The 18,506-nt window shown below is 48.7% G+C and overlaps 1 protein-coding gene across 5 annotated transcripts in view; it reads left to right on the forward strand.

Moving 5' to 3' along the window:
• Window positions 1-18,506, forward strand: part of PGS1 (phosphatidylglycerophosphate synthase 1) — a 649,148-nt gene that overhangs the window by 369,670 nt on the left and 260,972 nt on the right. For all 5 annotated transcript variants that reach the window (XR_013598742.1, XR_013598743.1, XM_078653897.1 and 2 more), the window contains exon 8: window positions 8,049-8,197. Coding sequence is in view for 3 of the 5 variants with exons in the window: in XM_078653897.1 (XP_078510023.1) it covers window positions 8,049-8,197 (149 nt within the window). In the remaining 2 variants the exon portion in view is untranslated. The remainder of the gene's footprint in view (window positions 1-8,048; window positions 8,198-18,506) is intronic.

Here is an 18,506-nt window from a genome sequence, read left to right on the forward strand (position 1 = left end):
GGCACTGTTCAGTTTCCCCCTAGGTAAAAGAGTCCAGTACATTCAGGCTACAATACTGGTCTTTCAGCCTCTGTCCTGAATTTCAGGGAGGTCAACTTTGGGACTGCTGGGACTGATGGCCTCCTGCATCCTGCTGGTCGAGTGCACTGGGTTGAATATGCTGGCTCTGCAGTAGGATCTGAATTCTCTTAGTGGGCCCAACATCAATGGAACCTCTCCCACTACATTCAGATTTCGGAGGAGACTCAAATACATCTGTTGTGTGGTTACTTGACTGTGATTGGTTCTTTTACAGACCCGTCTCCCTACCCTTCCCAGATCAGACAGTGATGACCTATGCATCACTTTTGGTTTGGGGCAGCCATCTAGGAGAGGTGGTGATCAGAGGTCTCTGGTTTTCAGCAGAGTCCCAGCAACTTATCAACCTTCTGGAGAAGAAAGCCACCCAATTGGTGTGGAAACCCTGCCTTACATCTCTCAAAGGGAGGCGCTCACGGACACCACTGCCATTTGGAATTGCGACAAATCGGGCTGGTGGGGGTCACGTACCCTGTGGCCGAAGACTCTGCTCCTCTGGACATGGCTGGACCACCACACGATCTTCCAGGTGGTGAACCACCTGACCGCCTCTTTGAATGAGAGGGTAGACAAACTTAGCGGTCCACGGCTAGTGTATCATGAGTGGCAATTGCACCAGGAGGTGGCACAAGATTGCTTCTGCAAATGAGGAGTGTCTTGGCTCAATCCCTTTTCCCAAGCCGAGAACGGCCAATGTCAGCGCTTCTTCCCTTTGGAGTTTCTAGGCATCTCTCTCTTGGAGACGTGTTTTGCCTCAAGTGCAGCTTAGGGCTCTTTTCTGCTGATTACCACTCCTGCCCCAAGTTCTCAAGGAGATCAGGACCCCAATTTTGATATGTTGGGTCGGGGGAATATTTATTATTTTATACTTGGTGCTTACCACTCACTATTGCAGGTGGTTTTGTACTGCATCACACTTGACTTGAAAGGGGTGATTGCGTTATCGTTTTTTCTAAGTTCTTGTGAAAGTAGTAAAGTATGAATTATATCTAAAAAATAAAGAAAGAAATGATATAACAGAAAGATCCGGACCAATAGGCCCAAAGCATATAATGGCTCCCGATTGAGCACAGAGAGTATGGTATCCAGAACTCTTCGGCTTGAGCATCTATCCTCCAATGTGGACACCCTCTTGGAGGATATGCTGTCCAGCAGTATGGCCGAGCTCTGCAACGAGGCCTTCACAGACTACACCATCATGCTTTGAGATTAAGTGGCAACAGCTGATCCCCTTCGGCCTTCCTCCGGAGGTGGTTGATGTTATCGTGGTAGCCAGGCACTGAGCGACCAAAACATATGCCTGTCATTGGAACAGATTTGTGGTTTGTTGCGGCACTCACCAGATAGCCCCCTCCAGGCAAGGATAGTTTGTTTTGTTGTTTGTTCTGTCCCTTGCCCGAGTAGGCTTAGCTCTGGGCACAGTTAAGGGACACTTTTTGGACTTTTGTGATTGCCTGATCTCACATCATTGTTTAAATATCCAGCTGTAATGCATTTTTAAAAGGGTTGCAACATCTGTTTCCTTCCTCTCTTGTTATTCCACTATGGGACCTTAACATAGTCCTCATGTTCCTGCTTCGCACTCCCTTCCAGTTGCTTTGCGGCTGCTCATTGCGGCTTCTCACCCCCAAGACAGTGTTCCTCATCGCCATTAAATTGGCACAGCAGGTGAGTGCGCTTTAAGCTCTGTGTTAACCCACCTTATACCACCTTTTCCCTGAGAAACTGATTCTGCGAATGTGAGCATCCTTATTACCAAAAGTTGTGACACCGTTTCACATCGGTGTGCGGAATTGACCTCTTTTTGCATGGTCATCCACACTTTTTGGCAAACCGTTTATGTACTTTGACTGAGTGTGCCCAGGGTTCCTGCCAACCAGTTACCCAGGGCCTATGTTCTTTCCCTAAACTGCATTAACAATAAAACCCAATTGGCACTCTATGGCCACATGTCAGTCCCTTGTATATGGTACCATAGGTACTAAGGGCACTGTCCCCAGGAAAGGCCTCTAAGGGCCGCAGCACTTATTATGAGACCCTTAGAGACCCTGTACCTTTATATATATATATATGTATTGTCTTCTTTTTGCCAAGCGAAGAGGAATTGGAGCGTATATATATATATATATATATATATACACACTGCAGCCTGCGTGTTGTTGGTGCAGAACAAAGTGAAGAGTCAACATGGCACAGATCCCTGTGTGCCATGCCTACAACCCACTGCCCTGGCATAGGTGAGCCACCCCTCTATCTGGGTGCACTATACCAGCGGTGAGGGTACAGGTGCATGAGCCCTGTACCCCTACCATGTCTAAGCCAATTCTTAGATATTGTAAGTGCAGTAATGCCATTAAGAGTACATGGTACTGGGAGTTTGTCATTATGAACTCCCCAGCACCATAATGGCTTTACTGAAAACTGAGAAGTTTGGTATCAAACTTCTCAGCACATTAAACCCACACTGATGCCAGTGTGGGATTTAATGAAAAAGTACCCAGAGCATTCCGACCTTTACTTACCTGTAACACCCCTAAATCTAGTATTTAGGGGCAACCCTGAACCTTGCCTCCTCAGACAAGAACCGACCATAAGAAGGACCGAAAAAGCCGTGCTGAACAAGGAAGAGGAGGACGCCCACTGACTTGGCACCAGCCCTACCGGCCTGTCTACACCTCAAACCTGCTCCAGCAAAATCCTGGTGTTCTGCAGCTAGCAGCCCTCAAGAACCTGAAGGACCTGCCTTCCAAACCCAAGACTTTGTCTGCCGTGAGCACCAGATTTGCTCACCAACAGACTATGGCTCCGGCCAAATCCACAAGTCTGCACCACTCTGCACCCAATGGCCACGGGCCGAGTTCGAGAGGCCCAACACCACGCGGCGGTCTCCCCGGCAATCATGACCTGGTGAAATCTGACCTGCGTCGCATGTCCAATCAACGCCTGCACTCTTTCTGGAGGATCACCACGACCGGAGCTGGTAAGAAAACCTAACGCCTAAAGGTACCCCTGCACCTGACATCCCACGGCCTTGGGTGGCCCAACCAACAGTGTCCCAGCATCCCAAATTACCTCTTCAACCAGTGGTCACCTGCAGAAGATCTTCCTCCCCGAGCCTGCAGTCCTTGTTGCAACCAGAGAATCCCCATTGAAAACAGGGCACCCAACGCCAAAACAGCACCCTGCACCCAGCTGCCCCTGCGCTGCTGCGGGTGTACTTTGGGTGCTAACTCGGATCCCCCTTTGCCCTGAGCCTAACACCAGGAGCTTTGCTCCCACAACCTTGTGGCCCGCTCGTGAGCAGCCACCAACTGGAGCCCCCCCATCTCCATTGGATAACATTGGGCCTCTGCACTCTGCTCCCGGCCGCCCTAGTGCCGCTGAGGGTGCTTTAAGAGTGCCTCCTTGACCCTGGGGGAAACCTGGTTCGAACCCCAGAAAACCAACTCCCAACCTTACGTTCTTACCTTGAAGCTGATAACCTCATTCCCTCCCATAGGACTGCATTGACTGCTTTCTTGTGAAAATTGCTGTGTGTGGAGTTGGTTTTGTATAAGAACTTGAAAAACTGCAAATATCTAAAAACTGCTTTACTTACATTTTTTCTAGGAAATGTCCCAGTGTGATATCTAGGCTTATTACATGGAGTAGAAAAAGTAAACCATAAAGTAATCTAAAAGGCAATCAAAAGTAATCTAACAGTAATTTCCACTGTATTGGAGGTATTTACAAACCTGTGACAAAGTCCTTTTCAGTCAGCTTGTTTGTATTACTCAACCTGTCTTGAAAAGTACCATTTACACTTACCTGTACGAGGCTTGCTTGGTTCTAGAAAATAAATATAATTAAATTATATTTCTATACAAACAAATTTGTCTGAGTTTAGTCTTTGAGTGTCTTTGATGCCTGAGTGTGGAGAGCAAATGCTGTGATAAAGCCTTACTGCTCGCCCACACTAGCACAAATAGAGAGTAAGGTGCTATCTACTTTTCCCTCTGCCTACCTTTAGGGTTCCACTGGACTCTGTGCACACTATACCTCATTTTGGTATAGTATATACAGAGCCAGCTTCCTGTAGTCGGTCAAACTAATATCCTGCAAACGGTCTATGTGCTGTCTCACCCCTCTAATAAGAGGGAGAGACCCTATAACTTGGACCCTTAGAGAGGGCGGAGCTGTTACATAGATTGTACCAGAGAACACTGAGTTAGCTTTTTGTGGGGTTCTCTGGCGTGTTAAAAGTCAAGGCAGTGCTGTAGAAAACCATCTCCTTTTGGAACCTGCACTGCAATGAGAACCGCTACGCACTGGCTAAAAGGCAACTTTCGAAAGAACTGCATTCTCATTCTATCTGGGCTAAAGCTGCCACCCCTGCGTTAGCATGCGGATGCCCTGTCCTAGATGTTTGCCAGGCCGCTACATGGGCATCCCTCCATACAGTCACAAAGCACTATTGTTTGGTCTTTGGACAGTCAGATCCACCGTGATGGGCATTTTGCCCCCTCGATTCTGCAGGATTTTCTGGTTTGAGTCTATTCGCAGGCCCACCTTCAAGTATGTAATGCTTAGGTATCTATTTAAAAAGTGAAGAATCTATGGCTAGAACTCTCTATCAGAAGAACATTTTACCTTCGGTAATGCTCTTCCTGGTAGAGGATCTCTTTAGCAGCAGATTCCTCACTGACCCACTCATCCTCTCCATTCTGTGATTGCACTCTAACAATTAATAAGATACTAAGTCTAGAACCTGCACACTGATCGTGCCAATTTGCTTTTGTGGCTCTGCGTCTGGGTGCGCAGACATTCTCAAAAGCAACTGGCGTCTGCATGCTGGTGTGGCACCTCTGTGGGCTTTGCATGTTATTTCCAGATCTGAACATTGTCAATGTGGAGCTACACCTTGGCACCTACCAGTGCACAGATGTACTGCTGAAAAATGTTGTCGGACGCCTGGGAAATAATAAATAGATAAGGATTATGCGGCCAGAAAGAGCATTACTGATGTTAAGTTACTTGTTCCACTGATAATGCATTTGCTCAGGAGAAGCTGTAAACTAAATCCCCTTCAACAATTTACAAATTAAGGGATGCTTTCTTTACACCAGAAAATAACAATCAGAAATGGTTGACTTGAAGGAATTCACAATCCGGTAGGCCAACATCCCCACTATACCCATATACCACCTCTTCCCAGCCAACTCTGCCTAGAAATTCATTACTGGTGTAACGTGTCCCAATGCAATGCAAAACTCTCGCCAAGCACCAAAGAAGTACTTGTTACCAAGCTAACCTAAAGTTCACGTTTCTTCCCTCTTCCCAGGCTCATTGAATGAACTCTGAAACCTGTCTCAAAATCTCTGAGACTTGGCATCAACACAAGACCTCTTCCACATCATCAGTAGCATGGATCCTCCTGCCAGAATCCATTGATGCTGTTGAAGGACAGGAAAAGAAAGTTAGTTACATTGCAAACTGTACTTGTGACCTCCAACTTGGTGTTACCAACACCAACTACACATTCTTTCCCCTCACCTGTAAGGCCTAACTCTGTATTGTGACAAAAGGCAGAAATGTGTAGTGTGTATTGGCCGCAATCCTGCATAAATGCTTCTAATGCCATCGTGTCCAGGTCTGCCCTCAGTTGAAGAAAACCAAACTGAAAGCTAAACATTTGGCCTGGAAGAAAAGAGATCCAAGTGGTCCCCATGTAATGGATGATACCAGTCCATCAGCGTCTAGTAAACCTCAGGTGCTAGCTTCAATCGCTGAGAACTTGTAGATGATGAGAGTACAATCTGCCTTTGACTTTTCTGGCAAATATTCTGCTATGATAAAGCAATAGTACCAGAAATCTTTGGTCAACAGTGCCAAGAGATGGGACCTGGTATCTCAGAGATTTTTGTACCACATAGCTGACACATTGTCTGTCTTCAGAAGGATCGAGTAGCTCTTTCTGTTCCTTGTCAATCACTCTGTCATTAAAGAACCTGGAGGAGCTGCAAGCAAGGGGTGTGCGGTCCAGCTTTTTCCCAAATCTTCCCACACCTTACTCCTCAGTCAGTCCTGCTTTTGTTTGACTTTGGCACGCACCCAGACTTGTCCAAAATATTGCTCTCCTGTTCTATGCCATGTGTTGAAGTCATCATTCTCTCTCTTGAAAGAGAGATGGGATCCCGTAACATAAAACTTTCATCAGAATCTTAATCTTTAACCTCTGAAGAGCCCTGTGTTGCTGCATCCCCAGAAAGAGTCTGATCAAAGACACTTACATCTAATCCATCCTCACGAGCTGGTGGTGGTAGATACGATCCACTGGCAGAACTCACGGCATTTCCCTCTTTATGTTGGCAATTTTGCTCTAGAGCAATTAGAAAGTCGCGCAAACATTTCACACCATAACCCAGGGACCCATTCGTCTCTTCAAAGTCTGCTCTGACTTGCTGCCTTTTATCAAAATCCCCAAATACTGGATCAGATAGATGGCCAGCTTTCTAAACCCCTGCTGAGCGTCCAGACCCGGAACTGTCAGTCAAATCTTTGGGGTACATGATCTGCCTCACTCCTGTGATTCATAGAAACTCTGCAATTGGCCCTGTCAGCTTTGTAAAACACCAAGGAGTACAAGACCTACAAAAAGAGAGTGCAAAGAACGTTCCTTTTCCGCCATTTGTACTACATGAACCTTCTGTGAAAGCTGAACATGAAAACAATGAGATGGGTGTAATTTTAAAACCAGCCTGACCATCCAATCATTTTACCTCAAAGGATGGGTACCATCCATCTTGAAGTGTCTGGCAATCAGTCAGGCATTCAGAACTATCAAATGTATCATGGGCCTCAACTGTTTGCCCTTTATTTTTTACCAGAAGGATGTTGCTGAGAAAACAAGCTGGATGTTGAACATCGCAGGAGATCATGACCATCCTTGCGCGTTTAGATCAAATGGTGTTTTAGCATCCCACTTCGAAAGTGGTGGTGGGGTGAGTCTTATAAAGGTCAGTTCTGATGCAAATGTTAAGTGAGGTTTGAGTTTAGTATTGGCTGCGCAATTCAAGTACAAAAAATAAAGCCTAATTCTAGCCTTGGGTCCTGGCGTACAGTAGTCATTCCTTGCAGCATGATTTGCATTTTATTGCATAATTTAGTGAAACCTACCACATCATTTTGTTATTTGTTAATGCATAATTGTGTTGGCTCCGAGTGTTCGTGTTTCTATTTAACTTATTTAGTTTGGTGTGTTTAGTTGTGGAAGTTGGTATGTGATTCTTAGACATTGCTTCATGGTTTGTCGGTATGTAGATCCGTATGTGTGGAATATTTGCTTGTATATCTTATACACTGTTTTGTTTTCATCTTATCCGATGGGGACTTCGATTGTTCTTCGATTGTACATTCCATTAAATAGGTTGGCAAGATTTATAGGGCATCAGAGATTGCAATGAAAGATTTTTGTTTGAATTGCCCTACTTGTTTCCTGCTGAAATTCCCCTGTTAATTTACTGTTGAGAAGGTTCGAATAGTTTGCTGTTGGAGTTACTCTGCTGGTTTTCTCTTGAGGTCTCTCTGCTGGTTGTCTCCTGAGGTACCGTACCGACCTGCCGTTGAGACTACTCCAGTAGTTTGCTGCTCTGATTTTCCTTACAGTTTGCTTGCGAGACCACCTTGCCTTTTGGCTGTTTACATTGTGGTACCATGTTTGCAGTTGAAGCTATCATGCCTGCTTTGGTACTTGCCGTCCTGTGTCTGCTGTTAAAATTGCACTGTCAAGTCCCTTGTTGAAATTGCCTTGTCAAATTTGCTGTTGAGTACCCTGCCAATTTGCTGCTGAGATTGCCTGGGAAGGTTGCCACGTAGATTCCTTTGGTTATGTGCTCAGGTGACCTTTCTGTTTGTAGAACCTTGTTGTGTGCCGTCTGCCATCATTGTCCTAATGATTTGTGCTCAGACTACCATTCTTTTATCCTCTGCAGGCTTGTGGCTATACATGCCAGGAAGCAGCCTTCCCTGTCTCACCCTCATTGGCTCACCAAACTTTGGCTACAGATCCATTCATCGGGACTTAGAAGCTCAGATTGCTATTGTAACAGAAAACCAGCATCTGCAACAGCAGCTTCATGAGGTAGGTTTTACAACTGACCATTTTATAAGTAGCTTTTGAGTAGTGTTGTGTGTTGGAGGGTGGGTAGGTATTAATGGCTAAAGGTTAATTGGGGCTTTAGAGAGGTGGGGTGGGTTGAAAAACACGGAGCTGAAATACATAAACTTAATTTTACTCACCAGAAAATCCATTAATTTAGGATTATATTTAGCACCACATGTTGCTCACTAACTTCCAAGCACCCTACTGGAAATCGGGAATGTCTCTCCACATCGCCATCCTCCTACTATCGTTTCCCCATTCCATATCGCCATCCTCCTACTATCGTTTCATCATTCCATATCGCCATCCTCCTACTATCGTTTCCCCATTCCATACTAGCCAAGGCGGAGGCCCCTCCTCCCCAGTCTGACACCTCCTGTAGAGGTTTTGAGCCTAAAAATGTATTACTAATCGTTCACCCTTACCAGCCTATAGCAGGAACAGTAAAGGTGTTTGCATCTAGTGGACTACCTGTTTTTTTGTTACTTTCTCTTGATGGAGTATCCTGGACTCCATTGGATTCTGAGCAACTCGTATCAGTGGTGGTTGGAGACAGGATGAATGGGTAATGCTTTCCGCATGGGTGTAGAAAAATACTAACTGGGGGGCACTACCAACCAGAATATAAGATCCTTAATTATTGCCCGGCGATGTCGCCTCTCGAACCCACCAAGAAGTTAAACCATTGAAGAGGCAGGCGCTGGAGACTGGAAGGCAGGAAACAAGGTTTTTATTCTCTCCGGAGGAGAACACAACGAAACGGACAGAAGGTATCGTTCAGAGGTGCTCTAACTGCATCTCGGAGGCCTGGCCTCTTATACATGAGTTTATCTCTTTATTACATGTAACACATTCTCGTCGATACTTTGATGTACGAAAAGACATCCTCAGAATCCCCCCTTCCCAGCCCGTTCCCATGCAAGGCTACAGTGGAAGTCCCCGCCCCGTTCACAACAGGTGATGATCATTGCGCAGCTGGGTATTCCGCCGATTCACGGAGTGTGCGGGTTTCGATCGGATCTCGTGGGATGGGGGGGGCTTTGATCATCTCGGGGGTCCTTTGAGGAGGGAAGCTTCTTATTGTATGGGGAGGGGCAAGAGTATGGTATCGGCAGAGCTAGGTGTCGGCCTGGGAACGGGAAGACAGACGGGCACACGGGAAAAGGGGTTTGCATCAAAAGGGCCGGAGGTCATGACGGGGAAGCAGGGAGATGTCGCGCTGGGCACAGGATGAGCGCCTGGGGCAGAGCAGTGCCGAGGAGGGGTTTATGACTCAAGGCAGGTGCAAGCAAAAAGGGGGGGGGGGTTGCCAGCGAAGTTAGGAGAGAGAGAGAGAGAGAGACGCGCTAGCTCTCAGCGAGAGCGGGGGAGCCATGGTGTCCAAAATGGCGGCTGTTTTACGCGCACAAAAGGTTTAAGGAGAGCAAGAGGGCGCCGATAATGTTGACGGTTTTCAGCCTAACTTTTAACAGTCCTCCCTTTTCAACATATCTAGCCAACTTGCTTATTCAATGTCAATTTTCATCAAATCCCTAACTTCGGTATCGTATAATGCCCTCATATGTTCGCTTCCAATGTCCACAGTTTTGGGAAAAATACAACTCGCACATAAAGAACACATAGGTGGCAAACATTGAATTCCTAAGCATAGGCCACATATTACAACTACGGGAATCAGGATAATGGTGAGCAGTCTCCAGCCCCAACTTTTGATGGTGTCCCAGAACCAACCACCAAGCGACCATTCTTCTTGCTCTTGGTGAACTTCCGAGGAGAGTCTGTGAAGATGTTCGATGGCTTTGTACACTGAGGGTGAGTTGTCCGGTATGTATGTACAACAGCTGGCCCCAACAATGCGGCATGCTCCTCCACGGTCCGCCAGAACTACATCTAGAACGAGGCGGTTCTGAAGGGCCACCAAACGGACCGCTTGGAGCTCGGCAGTGTTGTTGGCAAAGATGCCCGCTGTGATGTTCATGGTTGTCTCGACTGCCTGAGTCAAATGTCGGATGGCACGGCTGTTTGCCATCGGGCCCCAGAGGGGGACGAGTCCTTTCATAGCATCGAGGAACTGTGCTCCTGTTGAGTCGGCTTGCTCAACGTCTTTTGCTCGTTTTTGCCTGTGGTGATTCGCTGGGGCCACATAAGTTGGAGGAAGAACGAAGGAGATGTAGCAGGTGCCCCCCCAGCCTTTGGGGAGCCAGGTGTAGGCCTTTGTGCCACAGATGAAATACATGTTTGGGGAGGACACAAAGGAAGGTGGATCCGTGGAGTCCAAAGTTCTGGTAAAGCGGCAAGCGCTGTGACCCACCAGCTGTGTCCCAAGTCCTTCTACACACATGTGGCCTGTGACGTTGATGACCGTCAGAGCTACAGTCAGAGTGGCAGCCGTTCGTTTCCGCAGATAGGAGAAGGTGGGTCTGGTTGGATTGTTGAATACCTGCATTTCAATTCGTTCTTTGGCCGGAATGTCCAATTGGATTGAGTCGCTGGGGTTCAGCGGGCAGAAGTGTGTCTTTGTCTTGTTTCGCCCGGCCCCATGAGAAGAATGTGCTGCAGCTCTGCTGGAGGTGGCATTTTCCGTATAGCTCTCTTGCAGGAGGATCAGCCAGGCAAGGCAGGAGCCGTGGACGGAGAAGGGTGAAGGGATGAATGGTATTGAATGTCCAGTGGCATGGGGTAGCAACCCACAGATCCAGCAGTTGGTGGCGTTGGTGGCAAGATTGTGCTGGTGAAGTAGCTGCACGAAAGAGTTGTTCCAAAACTCCTTTCGCCTCTCTCTTAGTTGAGGAGAGAGTGAAATTAGATAATGTTCCTTCGTGGTGGTAGGCTGAGTAGTGGTTAGGAATGTTTCGTGAGCAGGTGCGTGTTCTTCCATAATCCAGAGCGTAGTCATGAGGAGGAAACAGAGGAGGATTACGATGAAGAGTGCAATTGTCTTTGAGCTATGGAGCCTGTCTGTTCTCGGATTTCTGTAGTGGGTATTTCCTGTTGTCTCAGTCGGCTTCTTGTTTGGCGCTTCCATCATCTTCTTATCTGGCGCTTCCATCATCTTCGTCTTCAAGGTGCTCGGTAGTGGGCAGGACCACAGACTCAGTCTTAGCTTCTCTCCAGGCAACCCTTGGTAGTTTGGGTCACCGTTCTGAGATTCTTAAGCTTAGTCCGTGGCCTACTTAGCCGAAGCTCCCTCCTTTCGACGCAGGAAATACCCTTCTCGAGATGGCACAGTGGGGTCAGGATGTTTTGAAAGTTCAAGTGTCTCTGTATCAGGGTAGCAGCTCAACGATGGTCGGTCCCGGTTCAGGAGCTCTTCTTGGGTGTTGACGGTGTCTGTCGTGGCCAGGGCTGGAGAGATCTTTTTGCAGTGGTGAGCGTGCAGCCAGTGTTTCTTCCCCTCCACTCGAAGTGCGGTCCGAGTGGTGATCAGCACTTGCCAGGGGCCCGTCCACCGGGGTTCCAAACTCTTTGATCGCTGAAAGTTTCGGATCAGCACGAAGTCCCCCGGCTGGATGGCGTGACCCGGACCCCTGGAAGCATCGGGGATGGCCTGCCGCACCTGCTGATGAAGGACAGACAAAGTTTCAGTCAATTTGTACAGATAATCAGACATTAGGACATCCGGAACGTCATGAATGGACGTTGGTTTCGGGGCAGACCAGACGCTCATGGGTCGGCCGAAGACAACTTCATAAGGGGTTAAGTGATGTCGGGTGGGGGTAGAGCGCATCGATAGCAATGCCAATGGGAGGGCGTCTGGCCATTTCAGGCCCGTCGTAGCCACTATTTTGGCCAGTTTAAGCTTTAGCGTGGCATTGTGTCGTTCGACCAGCCCAGCAGATTGAGGGTGGAAGACTGCGTGGAATTTCTGTTTGATACCCAGCCCATTTAGGATGAGCTGGATAACGTTGGCTACAAAGTGGGGGCCATTATCACTCCATAAAACACGACAGAGGCCATAACGGGGGAAAAACTCTTTTAACAGGACCTTTGCAGTGGCCATAGCGGTGTTGTCACGGGTCGGATATGCTTCCACCCATTTGCTAAATGCGCACACCACGACAAGTACATATTTCAGGCCTTGGCATCTGTCTAGCTGGATGTAGTCCATCTGCAGGACTTCAAATGGGTGGTTTGGGACCCCAAATCCCCCCCGGGGTACTACAGTTCCCTTCCCGGGGTTGTGTTGCAGGCATATTAAGCATTGTTGGACCAGGCGTTTTGCGGAATCTGGGATCTTGTCATTGTGCCAAACCCTGGAGACAAGTTCGATCATGGGGGCTGATCCTATGTGGGCTGGGGAGTGTGCCATGGATAATATGGGAATCAGGTATGAATCAGGTAGCAACCATCTGTTCGTGTCTTTTGTCCGCCAGCAGCCTTCATCGTCTTTCAATCCCACCCGTGCCCATTCAGTCAATTCATGTTGTGTGCTAGCCATTTGTATGTCTCTAATTGTGTCCTTGGTGTCAGTCCAGTTTTCTGCTTGTGACCTGGTCACGTACATACGTGTTGTCGTTCTATTTTCTGCTGTCGTTCGGGCGGTGATGTCGGCTAGTGCGTTTCCCTGTCCAATAATGTCTGTCACCTTCTTGTGTGCCTGGCATTTGATCACGGCAAGCTTGTTGGGGAGGAGGACAGCTTCGATTAAGGCGGAGACTAAATCCCCGTGCAGGATGGGTGTGCCGTGTGAGGTCAAGTATCCTCTCTCCCTCCAGAGGAGCCCAAAATGGTGAACCACCCCGAAGGCGTACTGGCTGTCGGTGTAAATGTTCGCCGTGGTTCCTGTTGCCAGGATGCAGGCTCTCGTCAAAGCAATCAGTTCCGCTGCCTGAGCAGATCGCTGGGTGATGCGGGCTGTTTCTACTACAGTTCGAGCTGTGGTGACTGCATAGGCAGCGGAAGTGGTACCATCGGAGAGTTTGATGCAAGAACCGTCCACCCACAACTCCCCGTCGGGGTCAGGGAAAGCTGTGTCTCTGAGGTCGACCCTACTCCTGGTCTGTTCGTCCGTAAGAGTCACGCAGTCATGTACGGGGTGCACATTGGGGTCGTTCTCTGGCAGGGGTAACAGAGTTGCTGGGTTCAGTGTGGTGCATCTTTTCAGGGTGATATGGGGGGCAAGCAAGGTTAGTTCGTATCCAGTCAGTCGTGCACTCGTCAGATGTTGCGTCTTGGTTTGGTTCAGGAGGGTGTCGACTGCATGGGGTACCAGTACCGTGAGGGAATTCGAGAGTACAATCCCCTCACTCTGTCGGATAGAGACTGCAGCAGCAGCTACAGCTCGAAGGCAGGCAGGCAAGGCTCTGGCGACAGGGTCAAGAGTGGCAGAGAAGTAAGCGCACGGTCGTTGCTTAGGACCGATGGCCTGGGTCAGGACAGATAAAGCGCACCCCTCCCTTTGGTGAGTGTAAAGGGAGAAGGGCTTTCTGTAATCAGGGGTACCCAGGACAGGGGCTGAGCAAAGGGCATCTCGTAGTTCTGTGAAGGAGGTTTGACACTCAGGAGTCCAAGGGAGTGGGAAAGGGACGTCTTTGTTTAAGAGAGAGAGCAGTGGTTTTACAACGAGGCTGAAGTTTGGCAACCATTGTCGGCAGAAGGAGGTGAGGCCTAATAGGGAGCGAACCTGCTTCTGGGTTTTAGGGACAGGGGTGTCTAGAATGGTCTGGATTCGATCAGGGGTGAGTTTCCTTCCATCTTTGGACAGAAGGTGGCCTAGGTAAGTGACCTGGGGTAGGCAGAATTGCAACTTCTTCTTGGAGACCTTGTGGCCATTTTCCGCAAGGAAGTGCAAGAGTTGAATGGTGGCGGTAACCGCTAGAGGGGTGGTGTCGGCTGCCAAGAGGATGTCATCGACATATTGTACCAACACCACCCCGTCGGGTAACCGGACTTGGTCTAGTTGCCTTTTGAGGGCCTGGCTGTAGATGCTAGGGCTCTCCGTGTAGCCTTGAGGGGCTCGGCAAAACCTATATGAGCGGGATTTTAGAGTAAAGCCGAAGAGATATCGGCTGTCTGGGTGGATGGGGATGGAGAAGAATGCGTTCTTGAGGTCGATGACGGAAAAGGTGGTTGCAGTGGATGGAATCAAGGTCAGGATGGTGGTGATGTCTGAGACCACAGGGTACTGGGGTACTACCACTTTGTTGATCTCTCGGAGGTCGATGATGAAACGGTATGCTTTCTCATCTCCCTCTCCCTGCTTCTTGATAATGGGCAAGATAGGGCTGTTGCAAACGTTGCTAACCACTTCCTCTACCACTCCTGCGTCTATCAATGACTGGATAATCATTACCAATGCCTTCTCGCCCTCTGGCGATATCCGATATTGTGGGAGTTTTGGGAGTGTTGCGTCTGGTCGGACAGTAATGTGCACTGGGTCAATTAACATACGCCCTACGTCCGAATCCGCTTTGGCCCACAGATACGGAGGCAGGGTGTCAAGCAGGGACGCGTCGACGTCGGTGATGGAAAACATGTGTCGGGGGGAACAATGTTTAAGCAGAACGGGGTTGTCGTAAAGAAACACTCGAACTCCATCTTGAGAACACCTAATCGTCGCTCGGAAGTGTTTCAGTAAGTCAAGTCCCATAATGGCGTCAGGGCTATTGGAGGAGAGCAAGAACGTGGTGTCGGTGGTGTTGTTTTCTATGTCAAAGAGAATCGGGGCAGACAAAGGGTTGGTGGAGGGCGTTCCATCGAAACCTGTCGATGTTATGAGTGAGCCAGACAAGGGTGCCCTTGGAATCAGTCGTTTAGATAACGCACTACGTGTTGCGCCAGTGTCTACCAGAAATGGAGACTTGGTACCCAGGACCTTAGCAGTGACATAAGGGCCCTGCTGGTCAACATAGAGCTCGACTGGATCCCTCCCTCGCCCTTGGCTGTCCTATGCAAAGGTGTGAGTGTCGTCATAGTCAGATTGTTGATATTGGTTCTGTCTGGGTCGATCGAACGTATTCTGTCTGCTTGATCTGACATTAGTCGCGTCATTTGGGGGCCCTCGTTGTGTTCCCCTAGGTCTCGGTCCGTTTGCTACCTCCCTGGGGTCTCTGTTCCGGATCATTTCCAGGAGAACTGGGCACTGGGATTTCCAATGGCCAGTCTCTTTGCAGAAAGCGCACTGGTCATCTCTAAGGTCTGTGCGTCCACTGTAGGGAGTCAGAGTGCGGTCCTGGGGAAATGCAGTCTTAGGGGCGTTTGTCTGGTAGTTTCCCCGGTATTGGTCTTGTCCTATAGTCACCCCTTGCAGTTTGGCAATCATCACCCTCTCCTTTAAGTCTTTCTTCTTTTTCTCTGTCGCCCTATCGTTCTCATTTTTCTGATGTTCATAATATTGGGCCATTTGAAGAATCGCCGTAGGTTTGGAGGCTGCCCAACTACTCTCGCTGGCCTGTAGTTTCTGAGAGATGTCCAATGATAGGCCCTTAACATAATTCTGGACAAACAGATGGTGTCCGGTTGCAGTGGTCATGTCCTGGCCGCTGTAATCGGAGAACACCGTTTCAAACCGGGAGAAGTATTCCGATACATCCTCCTGGGGTTTTTGGCGACAGGCTGTTACTATCGACCAGTCCACTTTCTTTTCTGGGATTAGGGTTTTTAATTTCTCTACAATTTTATCTGGGAGGTCTAGAATGGATTTCAACGGCTTTTGTCCTGGTCCCCGTTGTTTGTCCAAGTCATCGAGTTGTGGCCAGGTATGTCCGAACAGCTCAAGGTGGTCGACTTTCCGGATTTGCTTCCACACATCAGCTGGTAGACATAACCCGAAGAACAAGTCGATGTCAGCCAGGGTCATGATAGTCGAACCCAGGGCTGTACCTAATTCAGTATAGAAGGCAGTGGGGTTTTTACGTAGGTCGGGTAGAGACTTCCGGAATGTCAGTATCTCTTGCCGGTCCCATGGCTGGTAGACCCAGTTGTATACTACCCTTCCCTTCGCATCTTGGTTGTTTGCATCATCGTGAGTCCCCGTCCCCCGAGGAGGAACCCAGTAAGGGGCAGCCTCACGTATCGGCATCATGGTGTTAGATTGCTCGGTTGGCGGTTCGGTCACTACGGGGGCCGCGGATTTAGCTCCCGGCTTTCGTTCAGTGAGGTGGCGGAAAACCTCAAGCGTACGCGTAAGGAGGTCCGACACATCACACTCGCCCTCATCCCCGATATCGACCTTCCGGTACAGAGTCCTTAGGCTCTCGGGACCTTTGTCTCGATATCGGTCCTCGTATGCATTCAAGACATGATAACACAGTCGTACGGTAAAATGTCGTCTGTGACTCCCTGTATACGAGCTGAACATATCTGTGATGTACTCTTCATCATCCTTCCTTTCTACCAGTGTCCTTGCTATTTTGTCGATCCCCGCTCGCTCATCTTTGTCTAGCCTGTTTATTCTTGCAAGGCCAGCCCCTCGAGTCTCATGCTCGTATAACGTTGTCGTTGATGTGGGTTTTAATACAAGGGGTTCGGCTGGCACAGAGGCCATTGGGGCCGACGCTGCGGCGGTACCCTCGATTGTACCTGGGGGTGGCGCGTGCTGCGCCAGGGGCCGAGAAGGGGCGTATGGAGGGGGCATGTAGATGATAGGAGGACCTAACAGCAGGTCCTCATTGGCTTGTCGTTTCGAGGGCAAGTCAGGGTAGAGCATGGAGGGGGTTCTAACCGGACACTGGCTTGGCGTTTCCCTTTCTAGTTTCTGTTTAGCTTTCTCTCTTTCCTCTATCTCCTTTTTTAGCTTCTGAGCAGCTAGGTGGGCTGCTTTTTGCAGCTCTTTTTCCAACCTACTCTCAGTTTTCTTTTTACGCTGTTCAGTTTCTTTTCGCCACATGCCGAAGCTATCAAGCATAGTGGGTGTTGTCTTGTTTTTACCCACGGCAGTTTCTAGCATTTTTATTTTATCATCATCGAAGGATCCTGTCAGGGGCCATTGACTTTCCTGACCCTGTTTTGTATATTTATGCCATAGTTTACTATAGGCAATAGCGGTCAATCCATGCTTCATGAACATGTCCTTATTAGGGGTGCCTTCCAGTGGGGCTGGATGGTCCATCTCTAATAAGCGGTCCGGGCTAAACAGGCTACCAATCAGTGGGGAGAAGACAGACATGACGGCTCGTAACGAGGGACTAAAAAGTCAGCACTGCCTATCTTATCACTAGGTGCAAAGACTGGACAGAATATTTCTATTCTACGTTGTTTGCAGGCAGTGAATACCTCATGGATCACAATAACCAAAGACCAACAAATAACAATGGGGAGAATGAGTAGGTCCGCAAAGATCTGCGTTACCTACCTTTTTCGCTATCTGCAAAAAGGGTGGTCTCTTCCCTGTTTGCAGACAGGGAATCTCCAGGAAACAATAATTTTGCGAACAACAGTTCAGTTTCAAGCAATTATAGGGTGAGGGAGAAAAAATAAGCACGGCTGCTACCCTACCTATCCTCCACTGCTTGCAAAGAGAGAGACCTTTGTTTCTCCGTTTGCAGACAGTGAATCCCTCGTGGATCAAGATAACAAAAGACCGACAAATAACAATGGGGAGAGTGAGTAGGTCCGCAAAGATTTGCGTTACCTACCTTTTTCACTATCTACAAAAAGGGTGGTCTCTTCCCTGTTTGCAGACAGGGAATCTCCAGGAAACAATAGTTTGTGAACAACAGCTCAGTTTCAGGTGACTATTGAGTGGGGGAGAAAAATAAGCACGGTTGTCTGCCCTACCTATCCTCCACTGCTTGCAAAGGGAGAGCCTGTTGTTTCTCCGTTTGCAGACAGTGAATCTCTAATTAAACAAAAAGGAGCAATACTAGTATTTAACAATCAAGCAAATTTTCGCAATTTGTCGTGGTAACACGACCTTACCCGGACCGCATGGACAGTTTCCTGACTTCCGAATCCAGCGCCCGATCGTCCTCTCTTCTTCGTTATCCTCGCGGCACTCCTGATGGTTCCCAGTCAGGACCGTAGATCACTCGAGAGAGGTCTGTTCGGAACCAGTGAAGTTCGGATGATCGGCTGTCAGACGAGGGTCTATCGGACAGACGCGTTCCCGATCGTTGCAGTCGTTCACTTTGTCGTCAGGACCTCTCCCACTGGATCCATGGGTCGCTGATGGGCCCCACGCTTGGGACGCCAATTGTAGAAAAATACTAACTGGGGGGCACTACCAACCAGAATATAAGATCCTTAATTATTGCCCGGCGATGTCGCCTCTCGAACCCACCAAGAAGTTAAACCATTGAAGAGGCAGGCGCTGGAGACTGGAAGGCAGGAAACAAGGTTTTTATTCTCT

Source organism: Lissotriton helveticus, chromosome 7 (genome assembly GCF_964261635.1).
Source record: "Lissotriton helveticus chromosome 7, aLisHel1.1, whole genome shotgun sequence".
Taxonomy (NCBI): Eukaryota; Metazoa; Chordata; class Amphibia; order Caudata; family Salamandridae; genus Lissotriton; species Lissotriton helveticus.